Source organism: Sphaerodactylus townsendi, linkage group LG08, assembly GCF_021028975.2.
Source record: "Sphaerodactylus townsendi isolate TG3544 linkage group LG08, MPM_Stown_v2.3, whole genome shotgun sequence".
Taxonomy (NCBI): domain Eukaryota; kingdom Metazoa; phylum Chordata; class Lepidosauria; order Squamata; family Sphaerodactylidae; genus Sphaerodactylus; species Sphaerodactylus townsendi.
Window position 1 is genome coordinate 44,363,211 of NC_059432.1, and position 15,079 is coordinate 44,378,289.

The 15,079-nt window shown below is 38.4% G+C and overlaps 2 protein-coding genes across 12 annotated transcripts in view; one reads left to right on the forward strand and one right to left on the reverse strand.

Annotated features, from left to right (window-relative positions):
• Window positions 1–15,079, reverse strand: part of DOCK1 (dedicator of cytokinesis 1) — a 508,395-nt gene that overhangs the window by 336,702 nt on the left and 156,614 nt on the right. The gene's annotated exons all lie outside the window — the stretch shown is intronic.
• The window catches only part of INSYN2A (inhibitory synaptic factor 2A), a 138,223-nt gene that overhangs the window by 60,376 nt on the left and 62,768 nt on the right, over window positions 1–15,079 (forward strand). For 3 of the 10 annotated variants that reach the window (XM_048505445.1, XM_048505448.1, XM_048505446.1), the window contains one exon: window positions 10,814–14,744. The exons of 5 other annotated variants lie outside the window; for them this stretch is intronic. In XM_048505445.1, coding sequence (XP_048361402.1) covers window positions 10,814–10,997 — 184 coding nt within the window. In that variant the 3' untranslated portion in view covers window positions 10,998–14,744. Of the gene's footprint in view, window positions 1–230; window positions 2,703–9,498; window positions 14,745–15,079 lie in introns of those variants that run through there. 2 more of the 10 variants (XM_048505449.1, XM_048505450.1) reach the window with 2 other exon arrangements.

Below are 15,079 nucleotides of genomic sequence, written 5' to 3' on the forward strand. Positions count from 1 at the left end.
AATCTTTGGTATTACCGGTACATGCCTTATATTTATTCCAATAAAAACTCCATTTAAAATGAGAAATATCATGAGACACCAGTATCCAGATTAATATTTGAGATGTGATACTGGAATTATATTTATGCCCACATAGTAAAGAATATCTTAAAAGTGAAAAAAATGGATTCAATCCTTTCTCCTGCCCCTCCCCCAAAATTTTACCACTTTTTCTCTATTTTCTACCTCAGGCTTGCAGACTTGTGTTTGCTGTGACAGCACATATCTTGAACTTAGTGAGTGAGGAAGGCCCCAGCAAGGAATTTCTGGAGAAAAGAGATGACTGGACAGGGTTTACATACCTTCCATATTCCAAGGCACTTCTTCCATGGGATACTTTGCAGTGGAGAATCAAGCTTTTTGTATTCACAGCTACAAGTAATATTTACTGTAGCCCTCACCATGTGAGGGCTAAAGTAAAGCCTGAGCCCCAGAATGTACTTAGCGGTACCAAAGACCCACAGTCAACAGGTTTTACAATAAAGAATGCCACACTATTCTTTACGATAGATGAAGTTTTTCTATAGGTATACTTGCAATGGGAATTAAAAGCCCAAAATAGGTATTAAAAAACCTATAATCATACTAAAACACTCTTAATTTAGGTATTTTACACTGAAAGAATAGCCCTGATCATCCCATCTTGTCAAAGCTTGAAAGCTAGGCAGGATTAGCTATGGTTAGTTATTGAATCAAGGAAGTTAAGGATTGCTACAGAAGAAGTTAAGGGTTGCTACCAAAGGAAGGCAATGGCAAGCCATGTTTTCTTGTCTCCTGGCTTGATACCCCTTGAGTGGTCACCATATGTTTATTGCAACTAGATGGCACTTTATTATTTTTATTACTCTAACTTGCCTAAATTAGATGTTTTCTTCATTATTTCTTCATTATTGCTATATATCGATTTTTAACATCTAGAATTATTCATTACTTTTTAACGAAAAAGACTCCCTTCAAAATGTTTTCTATGAGTGATTGCTTTGAAATCTGACTGCAGCAAGATGTGGTAAATATTAGTCTTCCTTCCTTTCCAAATCACTTAAAAATACTTTAGCTTCATGATTGCTGTTTTTGATTGGAGGCTTGGTTTTTAACTACATGCATGCATGCATACATACTGCCTTCACTGGGGGGGAGTAGAGATAGAAAGTGAGCTAGAATAATGACACTGGGGGGACATGCAATGATGTCGTTTCCCATAGAGTCAGAAGTTGTAAAATACAAACAACATTTTACTACTTCATCTGTAGTTTGTGTTAATTAGGCGTAACCCTTAATTCAATCTCCACAAAACAGGCTCAAGATAATTACTTCCCAAATGAAACTCTAAGCAGCTCAAGGCTCCAAACACATTCTCAAGTGAACTCATATCAACAATCATATAATTGCTATATAAGATATGAGGAAACTGCCAGTTCTGAGAATATCAAGTTTTAACAGAAGAGTTTTTAGTGAATTTGAGGACACCAAATATGCTGCTGATAAAAAAATCAGGCCCAACGTAATAATGTTGAAATATACAACCTTAGTACATGAAAGTTTTAAAGTGCGGTTTATCAGTGTTTATGAGATAGATATAAATTCAGCAGTCTTCTATGTCAGATATTTATCTCCCACCCCACCCCACCCCAATTCAATTCAATTCAAATGTCCTATGAACCCATGATTTTATTAAACTGTGGTTAGTTTGAACATCTAGATGCAGATCATTCTTCCAACTGTGGTTAGTTAGGGTATATCAAACCAGACGTGAAACCACAGTTTGAAGTTGGCTTATTAATCACAGTTACTGTGCAATCGGGGGCGGGGGGGGGGTCCTGAAGTTGCATTGGAAGCGATAGAGGTTGTGCAGGCGTTTGTTCCACCAGTGGCATGCAAAGTGGCATGGATGCCAGCACAGAAGAGCTTGCCTCGGCAGTGAGCTGCTGCAACGTCCAGACCCAAAAGTTTGGTCCTGCAACGGCAGATATCTGCCAAAGCAGCCTTCATTGGTTAGAGGGCGGTTGTGTCCTGGGGCAGAGCCAACTTTAGTAAGATCCCAAAGGACTTTCAGCCTGGAAATGCTCCTCACACCAGCAGCCAACTTATGCCATCAAAAAGTGTTATCATAAGTTGGTGTTTTGTGTAGAATTTTTCAGGCAGCCAGGACTTTCTTCTTTCCCCCCGCTTCCAGTGCCACCTGAAACCCGACTGAGATGGTATAAATGTGCTGCCACAGCACTGTCCCCAACTGCCACTCTACCACCACCACTCTTTGAATTGGCTGTCCGTTGACGCTGAATTGAGGTTTTCAGTGGTGAAATGTAACCATCCTTGCTTACACCCTTCCTACAACACAGGCTGGGATACCAGCAGGGTCTCAGTGAAAGAACCAAAAAAGAATAAAGGCAGTGAAATCAGGATTTGATAAGACAAACCAGGATCTGAATTACTGTCTGTCCATCAAATCCTTGTTTCACAAACGAATCACTGTTATAAACCATGGCTTTATGTTATATATGAACTAAGCAATTTATCTTTCATCACCTACCCATATTACTGCTACAACCCAGTCCAAACCATTCTAATGTAAGTCAGCAGTTGGAAATATTGCTCTCCCATTCTCTCACTAGATTATACCTAGGGAGAGGGAGCAGATAAAGTGATACTAGCCACAATTTTAATGTGTGTTTTACATGATGTGCAATAGCGCTCTTTCTATTGTAATTTTGATACATGATTTTTAATGCCTAATACAGGTTTTTGATTGATTGAGATAAAGTGATACACTATTCTCCAAAATCCATTGCAACTTTCTCTTCCCTCCTCCCATTCAAAGATAGCATATTCACAAGGTTTAAGGAAAAGTAGAGACTACTGCGATGTACAAATAGGACAGAACAGCAGAACATGGCTGGTGAATGTGGTCAAATAATGGAGGGAATGTTCTCCACTAATACTTGTAGTACTTTCAGTGTTGCATATAAAATACGGGACCATAAAAGAGCAAAAATAGAATGTGCTTGAAATTCTCATCTAAATAATGAGACCGTTTTAAACTGATTTAAGTGTAGCACAAGACAATGATACAGCAGTAAATCTGTTACCCTGATCACTTCCCAACTTTGTCCTCTAATGTCAAGGACAGCATGACTGAGTAAGTAAAATGTAGAAACGATTAAAAGTAATTAATTCCCCCCTCCCCCAAGATAACATTCTTGGAATATTAACATGGCATGACACAATAGCTATATTTTAATTAAAGACCATCCCAGTATAAAAACAAAGATTTCAGATATTTAAAATATTTTTTCTTGATTTCTGCTCAAATTTATCAAAATATCCTCTAATGATTTCAGCAGTCCTTGGCAATATTGCTTTAACATTTGTGCATATCAGATCAAATCATAAACCTTTATTAGGCATCAAAATAGAAAATCAACAAATGAAATGTAGTAGCTGAAATAAATCCAAATCCAAATCCAAAAACCTTTATTAGGCATAAAACCAGTGCCAAGAATTTCAAATACAATAAAAAGATCATTATTGCTCAACTTGCAGTACACCGAGCAAAAACATAGCAACAGCTTCAGATATTTCCACACTAGAGCTATTTAGAAGCTTAGCCATTTTTGTTTTATCAGAGAGGAGCATAAATCCTGTTGGTAACACAGTTCTCAAATTGGTTCTGATGTTGTTGTACTTTGAACAATGGAGCAGAATATGAGAAAGTGTTACAGTTGTATCAGGACAGAATTGACAGCGACGCTCATCTTGTGGAATACTAGTAGCTGAAATAAATAAATACACACACACACACACACACACACACACACACAGCATTCATTGGAGGATTTTGCATAAAACATTTTAGTTTTATCTGGTCCTCAGCTTCTTCAGGATGAAACTGATTCTGTACACTCAAAGGGTTGAATTTCTCAAATAGCAGGCCCTGATGTCATACTGAAAACTAATTTTCAAACTAAAGGTACTTTCAGAAACAGTATGTTATACAACATGGGCTGTTCAATGAAAGTCCAAATCTCCCTGGGTGTACCCAAATCCTAAAGTAACTTTTTAGATCCAGCCTCTAAAACGAAAAACATGGATGAAGAGGATTACATTTAATAATAACAAGTTCTGAACATTGTCCAGAATCCATAGCACAGTAGAACTAATTCTACCAATCTGAGCAGGCTAGTCAACCCAATCCTGGGGCGGGGGGCATTCCTCCTCTGGAGGCAGCAGAGGCCCTTGGCTTATTTGCTCTGCCTGGGGCACTTACCCTGGTGGAGGGGCAAATCTGCCAGTGCCCTGGGATGCCCAGCCGTGGTGCCCAGCTCTGCATCGGTGCTTCTGAACCACGGGAGTGTGGAAGGGGTGTTGCTGGAGCAGACATTAGTTGGCTTGCAATGCCCATTTAGCCCCCTTGCACAGGCGGAGCTGGCCTCAAGAGACATGCTACATTTTCTGAGGAGTATTTCCACTTTCCCTTGGTGGACTTTTTCTTTTCTTTTGGGGCTTCCCGCGCAGCCCCACTACCTCAGAAATTCTGGGTGATATGACACATGGAGGTTTTAAGAAAAAGTCAGAAAGACTAGTGGATAACATAAGGCTGTTAACTGAGTCTACAAAGTTCACTGGATCCTGCCTATTGTTTATACTCTCATTATTTACAGAGCACTTAAAATGTACAAATTACCTATGTTTCCTGATATTCCCATTATCACAGCATGCACTGGGACATAATGATGTTCCTGACTAAATGTGAATTGGAACCAAGGTTCTCTTTGGTGAAAGTCCAACATTTTTTCCATTTAACTATGTCCACAAGCAAACATTATTTTCAGAAATGTGCCAACAAGTAATGCATTGATGCACCTAAAGCCTGAATCATATAAGTAGGCACTTAAATGTGTAATTTTATTTCAGCAGCTTTTAGCTGCAAAACAGTGCGGTATTGGTCTCTAACACTTTTTCCTAAGAAGATACTATTAAATGCACTGACTTGCACTTAGTTAAGTAGGAGTACGTGTGTGCAGTAAAAACCACACTTTGTAATTTAAGATGGTCAAAAACCCACTAATGGCTAGCTTTTCCCTTTGAAGGGAAAAAAAGTAACTCCTAACAGAAAAAAATTAGGCAGCATTAAAATTCATAGCAAACTGAAATGACAATTCTTTTCCATGTAGTGATAAGAAAAATAGATAAAGCCCCTAAAGCTTTAATAAAATGAGTGTAATAAAAATGATTCTTTTGTTTCGCTGTTAGATGTTCAAACAGAAAAATCTATCCCATTAGTGTGAAGATCACAATCTAGCAGATCAAGTATGTCTTCCATTTAGAATCAGCTATTTTTTATAAAATTGCAAGGAGATTTACCAAAGGAATGAAATCAATGCAGCACAAAAACTTGTGCATTATTAGCATTAATCAAGATAAAGGTAAGAGCTCACATATTTCTCCTTTATTATGTTCTTACTATCGAGAGGTAATGGCATTTGTATGCTGCAAGTATGCTAATCCTATCATGTTCCAAATATCTTTGACAAACCCTGTGAAATTCCATTTTTTTCTGTATCTCACGATAGAAATGGCCTTTTTACTTCTGATTAACAGGAGTAAATTCCTGTTTAGTATTTTGTACAGAAATCCAAGGCACTTACTATGACTTAAATTAATGAAATAACTTTCTTAAGCATCCATATCAGTCTTCACTCTGTTCAAAAAGTAAATTCAGTCTTATTTCAGGTTTAGAGTTGACTTATCTGAAGCACAGTGTTTATGGTGCAATACTGATTAAACTAGACTATAGAAATATTATGACTTTTTAAACTAGTGGTTCTCAACTTTCCTAATGCCACGACCCTTTAATACAGTTCCTCATGTTGTGGTGACCCCCATTTATCCATTTTACAGATGGAGAACACTGATGCAGAGAGTCTTAGGCGACCCCTGTGAAAGGGTTGTTCGACCCCCAAAGGGGTCCCGACCCCCAGGTTGAAAACTACTGTTTTAAACCTTGAGATAGCCCAGGTTTATTCCAGAAGGTCAGCCACACAGAATCATTGAAGAGAGGGTAAAGTAGCTGACTTTGTACAAAATACATGGAAAAAGGCAACAGACAGAATGACAATGGAAGACAGATGCTTAATTCCTCTGTTAAAATGGATAAGATTACTCAGCATGTTAAATATTGTTCCTAAGTGTAAGTAAAGGTAATGTGCATGGCAGTTTAAAATGCCATTCTCTTAAAGCAGATGATTAAAAATGGGATGTTGTTCCTTGTCCATTTATTGCAATGATAGATTATTGAGCCAAAAATTGCTGTGGGAAATAACTGGAGTTCTAACCCTATTTCTATAGCAGATTAGGACTCTACTGTATTAAAAATTTCTTCTCTACCACCATCCACCCCAGTAATGCCATACCTTGTGTGATACCATTTTTAAGTTCAAAGTTTTTTTTAGGCCAGAGATGTAAAGTTACTATATCAAGCAAAACTATTCTATTTTTATATATTAACGTTAAATAGTAACTTCCATCCTGGTGGTGTGTTATGTCCCCCACCCACCAGCCACTTCTTGTATGACACTAACATGACATGTTTAATGGCAGAACTTCAACAGATAACCAGCCTCTGTGGGACTCCCTTATAACAAGTCACAGAAAATTGTTGAAGCTCGTCAAGGTTAGGAAACAGGAGCTTAGCAAGGCATAGGGGTGATTTGGGAATGACTGACACTGTATGCCTCTGAATCTCTATCTTCCACCACCACTCTCTATATTAGCAGTACTTGTGAGGAGCATCAGGAATATGTGAATAGTACAGTGAAATACAGAAGGACTGAGCAGAATGGAAGTTAAGTTTACCACCAAGAGAAGTAGAAAGAATGGTGACAACCCATGTGGAAAAAATAACTTTCATTACAAGTATATTTAAGCCAGTAGGACTGTGGGAAGCAAACTATCTTGGCATGTGAGGGGACTTCCGAGGATGAACACTAGCCTGGGAGCCTAGATTTTGAGAAATTTCATTGTATTTAGGCTGAGGAGTTGCAGGCAAGTGTAATGATACTTGCGGTGGGCCACTAGTGGCATTTCTGAAGAGTTTTAAGGAAGTAAGATAGGAGAGGTACATTGGGACAGAATGATTAATTTTTTTTTGTTTTAAAATACTGGGGTCTCCATTCTTTTTGAACCTGCAGGCACATTTGGAATTCTGACATAGCATAATGGATGCAGCAAAAAAATGGCTGCCACAGAATGGCTGCTGCAGGAGATGGAGCCAGCCACAAAATGATTGCCACAGCAAAACTTCAGTAACACAGTTTAGAGATTTGTGTTATGGTGGCAGCTGTTGCCAAAGCAACATTTTTAAAAATCTGCCAATGAAATTGTCAGTCAGAAGCCATGCTAGGCAATAGCCCTACCTGGCCCTACCCATTTTCTAGAAACTCTTGGCGGGAACCAGAAAAGGTGTCAGTAAGCATAGTGGTGTCCCACAAATACTACACTGGGAACCCTTGCCCTGAACCATCTTTGTAATGGTTCGTAAACAACAAGGCATGTAGGATGTAAATTTTTGCTCCTATTGGACTTGCAGGAGTACTTTAGATGAAAAGGGGTGGTGTAAGTCCAGGACCTAGGCCACAGTGCAACCAGCTGCAGTCTCAGGATGGAAGCTGACTAACGTCAACTCTACCCCCAGGATTGCCCCAGGCTGTTCCCTCATACCAGCATCTGATTGGGATGGTAACACACCTCTATGGCAGCCCAGACATCTGGTTTTTGCTGCTGCAGAGCTGAGAGACAGTCACCCACTGGTATCTTTGCCCTCTCTGTCAGCACGAGTGCCCCCTGGGGTCAAATGCATCAGTGTGCCACTCCCTAAGGACATTCATCCCCCCACTTAGGCTGTGTAATCCCAGCAAAATCTAGTAGGGAGAAACAATCAAAAACATACAAGTAAAGGAACTGCAGAGAATTATACATTCTTTAGAATTCCTGGAATGGCACAATTCCAAAATGAACTGTAAATCTATAGACATGGAACTCGATGTCAACTATTGCCCCTCTCTGCACAAGAAACAATGTTAAGTTTCCCCTCTTTGCCATTTTTTCATGTCCCTCATCTCGTTTTCTTCTTGCCTCTTGACTTTTATCATTTCTGTCATTTGGATTTTTTTTTACTGTTTTGGTTGAATCTATGTAGCATTGATTAAACAGAGCTGCAGAGAATTAATGAAGCATTGTTTCCATGAATAAACCCAAAACCTTTTTTTAAAAAATTCCTCATGGAAGCCTTCCCTTATGGAAGGGTGATGTCAAGTTAGAAAGGGCTTGGGAGAGCTGGTATTTGACACAAGGGAAGGACGGGTGGGGGGAATGGGAGGGTGATACCGGGACCCATCATGTCATCTTGGTCTTTGGGGTGAGGGAAGGGCAGGTGAGGGAGTAGGGATGGTTGTGCCGGGGCTGCGGGGCGGTGGGCAGCAAGCTGCTGCTACCCCACCAGTCCAGCTTGGTCTTTGGAGTGAGAGGAGAGCAGGGAGGGGGAATGGAGAGGATGGTTCTGGGGCCAGCAGGGTAGCTGGCAGCAAGCGACCGCTACCCATGCTTCCAATCAGCATACAAGACTCAGTTACATGGCTGGAAGTGAGTCCTGTGTGTTGATTGTAGGGAAATGAGTAATCAACTCAAGTTCCGTGTCTTAGCAAATTATGTCTTAGGATGTCTAGTCTTTACAGCATTCTTGCAATGGGAAAATAAATTCCTGTGGTGACTAGTTTGTTTTTCAAACACATATCATGTAAATGTACAGTTTCTAATAACAAAGTCATGTTTCTTCATTGAGAAACCTTTACAGCCCATTTAACCACTTTGGCATTAGATGAATTGGTCTCCTTTTTCAATGTGGTTCAGGATGTGTATTAACCCTGGGCCTTTAGCCATACCCAAAGGCACCACTACTTCGAATTTTTGCCCTTGTTTTTGTTCTCTGAAATGAAACGCAGATGAGGAAACTGCTGCATAAATTGCCTACTTCATGTTACATAAGAATTATGCAACAAAGAATGATTTGTTGTTAAGATAATAATCTTTACCTGTCCAAGATTGCTCTGCAATACCATTATTTATTGCCCTTCTACTGCAGCTTGAAATCATGCACCTTTTAAAATAAATTAAACCTGAAGTGAATTTTAGTAATACATGTTGTTCTCTGAGCTATATTTTTTCCCCAGAAATCTTTTTTCCTTAACTGCAGGGCAGCCAGCAAGGTTTTCCACTCCACATACTGCTCCCAATTTAGGATGAGCTTTACTTCACAGTGCTGTGATGCAGTTTTAAACCTTCAAATGAATAACATATTTGAATTGGTTTCTTCTTTGTAATCTTTATATGTAGAAGTTATGTTTTACAACACGATGCTCTATAGCAGTTTCACTGGCTTCATCTTTGTAATTTGCCTATGTTTAGGTTACTACACACAAGAAGATTTTGCCTTGCAAAGAAAAAGCAAAAGGGAAAAATAAAGAGGTCATTGTTTCAATGGAATGACAATGTTTAGAGCAAAGGAATAAGAACCCCAGATTGTGTTGAGGACTGCAGTCCTAAAGTAGAAGGCCTGATTTCCTCATTATGTATAATCTGCTGATTTGCTCAAGCTATAGCAAGAGTTTATTCAGACATTTCTTTAGCCCTGTGGCTGCTGCAACTATCCCATTTGTCTGTTCTAAACCCTGGAAAAAAGAAATCTCAAGAAGTGAGCAAGAACCCAACAAGCAATGACTACAGGTAACTCAGGATTGACTGATTTATCCTGGGTCAAATTCCCAGAAATAAAATGTCCACAAGCTCCAAATTTAAATGGAATTCCCATGTGATCTTGGCAAGTATCTTTAGATAATAGTATAACATGGCCCTTGGCTCTTAGCTTATGGTTCAGAGCCTGTAGCCTTGAGTGAGTTGGTCAAACGGGTGCCAGCCCAAGCCCAGGAATTAGAGACACTGTGTATATTTTGTTATTGTTGTCCTACATTTGCTTTTCTTTATAACCTGCCTCAATCTCTAATGGGGCAAAAACCAGAGTACTATTTAAATGAATAAATAAATTTGTATTAACTCCAAAGGGGAAGAATAAACTCCAGCTTTTCGAGGACTATTTTCAGGGTATTATTTAAATAAATAAATAACTTTGTATTGACTCCTAAGGAGAAGAATAAACTCCTGCTTTTCAAGGAATATTGACTATTCTCATCTCTGTCATATTATCAGGAAAAAATAGATCCAGAAATGGGAGCGATGACAAATCCTCAAGCAAAACCTAGGGACAAGCATACTCAGGTTTCTAGCAAGACAAAGTACTAGAGTATCTTATAACTACTATATATCCTACATCTATAGTTGATGCTTTTATTCATTGGTTTACCTTTCATACTTTACTGTGTACATTGGTTTGAGCACTGGACTAATATGGACTGAGGTTTGGTTTCCCCCTGTGCTATCAAATTTAATTGGGAACTTGGATCAACCTTTCTAAACCTATCCTACTGCACAGGGTTGTTGTGAGCATAAAATGGGGGATGAGTGAACTATATACACCACCATGAGCCACTTGGAGGAAGGCCAGGATACAAGTGCAACAAATCAGTTTTAGAACATTGCCAATCATTGTGTTCTGTTGAAGGAGGGGAAACATTTTTTATGTATTTGACTCATTTTCAATGTTGACTTAGGTGAAATCCGTATCTTGGCAACTGATTATGGTTTTCTCTTTCCTTCCACTGTTTAGTGTGGAATTAGATTTTAAGCAGCAAGAAGACAAACTACAGCCAGTTCTGAGAAAACTTCATCCTATTGAGGAAACTCAGGTTGCACCTTTGCCTTATTCCCAGGACAGTTACTCTTCAACTCCTAAGCAAAAATCCAAAACTGAATCAAAAAAGCACGGAAGATGGAAACTCTGGTTTCTTTAACTAATATAGTATATGGAATTTAAGGCCTTCTTTGAAAACAAAAAAGGAAAAAGTTGTGGAATTTTTAAAGGGTTCTTGGTTATTTGAACAGGAGACAGTCAGCGAGTGTTAATCTGACTATATTATGGAAGCATTCTGTTCTTACCATATGTACCAAAAAGGCCTTTGTACCTATGAACTAACTTTCAGGAGCAAGGCATTAAAATCACCCCTTGCCAACTTTTTATTCAGATTTCACCAACGTGGGATGTAAAAAAAAAAAATCAGAATAGAAATTCATGTTAGCAAAGATGAAAGTAAAACTACTCTCCCTGAAACCCCGTAAACCCACAATCATTTTTATTCACATTTTAATGTCAAACCGCCATCTTGTTCACATCAGTACAGTTTATATTAGTATATCAATACAGTTAAGAATTTCTGCAAAGGATGTGTGCAAGCCTTTTGTTACAAAAGGCCTCCATTGTTACATTGCATTCCAAATATGCTGCGGGTTGGGTAGTGCTGTTTTCAGCACATAATATCCTGAGGAAAGCACAATATTTTCAAATGGTCTCAGACCATGAACAATCTTTAAGATGTGACTGTGTATACTTGCCTTTATGTGCTGTAGCATTAAGCCAAGTGATTGCATCCCAGTGAAATGCTGGCACCTTTAATTTAGTGTCATCTTCCATCACCCACACCAGATGGTGAGCAGTGAAAAGCCACCCAAAGTCAAGACATGCCTTTAATCACTGCAAGTTGACAGGGTCAAAGCTAGGGACACTATGCTCTCTTAGATATAATTTTTAATCTGTTGGTACCCAACAGCTAAAATTATGTGTTCTGGCATCATATTTATTGGGGCGGGGGGCGGGGGGGGGGGGCGGAGAGGTAGATAACATTAAGGGACAGATCATTGGCAGCTGCCACAATTTAATACTCTTTTGTAATTCAGTCTTGAGAAAACACTCCACGCAAATGGCGCACTGTGCCAGAAATTTTATAATGTGTCGTGCTTTTTAAAAGTTCACAAACGCCTGGCAATTTTATTTACTTGTGCATCAGAGAAATCCAACCATTCCAGTGCACGTATTTAGTTCAGTATTAGCAGATCAACACTTTGAATGAAAATGCTATGAAATCATACAGTTTTAAGAGTAAGCTGCAGTTTGCCCTCAGAAACAACTTCGATAACAAGCAAGCCAAAGTAAAAAAAAACTTTTAAGTTCCACTTACAGCAACAGTTTAGAGTTGAGTACTTAACTCTCCCGCTAAGGTTAGTGGGTTTTGAAAATACTCAACTTTGGCAAGATTGTGCTCTGCATTTTCCCCTTTAGTTATAAATCTCTCTCTCAAAAAAATCTATAGTAGCTTTCTTTGGAATTGTGTGCATTGAGAATTCTGTTTTAGCTTATACTTTAAATTTCAATAGGGTTTTATTGGATGTACTACAATTTCACATCTCAAATCATTCAGGGAGTTTATCTCCGTACTACTGGAAAACAACAGAAAGGATGAAGAATTAATGTAATTGGGAGAATCCACACCTAAATGCCCAACTACATAAAATTCATTATCTGAATTTTACCCATTTTAAATGGATCCCAGAGCAAGCAATCTGGTCATTTAGAAAACCTGTTAATGAGTTTATGAAGCATATGGCATATAAAGATCGTTATTAGCATATTAGTAAAGTTACGGTCAACACACACAACATCCTATTTATGCTTTAATGAAAAACTTACACCTTTATAGTAAAATTCCAAGAGGGCTACAAGTCACTGTACATAAGCAGACAGTATTCATTTCTTGTGTGTGTCTGAAAGCCGAAAGATCAGAAAGGCATTTCTGTGCCATGAAGGAAAGTGCAATTGTTTCACATTAGAGGGGAGAATTAATGTATTTTATAATGTTTTTAAATTAAAATTCAGCAACTGTTTACAAAAAAATCCCTGCATAACTATTTTAGAATCCCATTTATCTCAGAGCATCAAATATTTTTTATGAAAATAAGAAAAATCCTGCAGTATATGCTTATATAGATTAATCTGTTTTACGTGCTACCGAAAATGACATCTTTACATACATGAACAGATCAGTTCCTATGTCCACTTCAGCTTGATCTCGGTGATAGTAATAACTGAGAACTGAAGATCCAGGTACATAGGCAGGGCCTTTAGTTCCTGCTACAGAAAGCAATGCCTGATTCCACCTCACAAGCTGTTTTTAAAGTGGTTTTCAGACCAAAAATAGAGTCCAATGCAGGCAGCTGCTATTCAGTGGCAGTAAACAGAAGCCCAGCTATATGGTTGTAATCTCCAATGGAAAGATTAACTTGCTCAGTTACCAATCTACAAAAAAAAGAGAGAGAGCACCTAATGTGCATGTTAGAGGCTACATATCTGGGATTTCCCATTTTTGCTCTAGCAGCCTCTTCATTTATCTTTCTCCTCACCCAGTGCTGGCAACATGGAGCCATACTTTCATCCAGAAATTGTTACTTTGGCATAGGCGTACCACCCACAGGACGGGGGGGGGGGGTGTCAAATGACTCTGGGCACAATGGCGAAAGGGAAAGAGGTGGCTTGGATGGGCGCCTAAAGTAAGAGCTAGTCTGCTACCGCAGGGCCCATCCAAGCCACCTCTTTCCCTCCCCAGGCCCTCGGGGCACCGGGGGGGGGGGGAGAGAAGGTGTTGTCTCCGGGTGTCATTTCCCTCCTGATATGCCTTTGTACTTTGGAGAATGCTACTTTAGGAAAATGAACAAAACACAGTGTGTGCATATCTAGGACACCTTTTAAAGAGTTGCTGGTTTACTGCCAACACCATGGTTATTTTCTTTTTTGGAACTGAGCCAAAAGTATGACATGCTATGTGTATTTTAAACATACATTCTTCTGACATATATACAATTTGAGCTACGTGTTTCACAAATAGCCCATATTATCATGGGCTAATATTCACCTACAAATCCAAAAATGTATTTTGCTTTTTGCCAAGTAATACGTAGGCTACCATTATCTGAAAAAGAGAAAGATAGGAATCTTTTTGGAACTGAAAAATTAGACTCCTGTCACCTAACAGAATATTTTCCCTAAACAGGATTGCAAATTTTATTTTTTACATTTTCCTTCTGAAAAAGGTAAAGTAGGTATTCTTGCTCAAAATTACATATTGTGTTACCGTTCCATACTATGTAACTTGTAATAAAATGTTCTTTGCCAGTATGTAAACTGTATCATATTGTATTACATTTAGGATCACTCAGGCACAGTTTACAGGTTTTAAGGGGGAAAGTTAATTATTTTTAAAATGTAGCTCAATGCAGTATGTGATTGAAATAGTGATTGTTCCACTTAAATGAGAGATCATGTTAAAAAACAGGTAGAACCTCCAAAAGCAAGTGTATCATCACTCTCCAATCTGGCATACTATTTAATTTGCTGCTAAATTCATGAGCAATATCATGTGGTCCTAAACACTGGTTGACTGATAAACCCACTACCATATCATGCTTTGACTCATTTTTGACCAATAAATGCTGCAGTAATTTTATATTACTTGCTATTTTCATACTACAGGGACAATATTTTCTAAGTTTGCATAATTCCCATAAGGCAACAGTAACATAGCTCTTTGTTTTGAGATTGTTATTGGGAAACAATACATGTAAATATCACTTGTTTTCTTAAAGAAATAGACACTGTAAGATACTTTCTATAGTTAGGATAAAACAAAACTATTAAAATTAAAAACAATGTATGAATTGTTTGCTTTTATTTTTATTTTTGCTTACAAAAATACTCTTGTGCAACCAATGAAACAATACTGACTGTGCCGCCTGCATTTTCTTTCAACATTTCATTGCTAAATTAATTTTTAAAAATCTAATAGATTGATTTTAAAATGCTCATGAAAAATTAAACTTCTTGTTAAGATAGCATTATTCCAACAGCATCTGCATAATAGCACTGGGTTGATATTATTTGTAAACTTGGTAATTATCATTGCCACTAACAGCATCATAAAGGCGCAGACTTCTGCTGTGCTAGAATGAATCAGTGGGCTTCCAGCATGTCTCAGCATTATTTCCATAT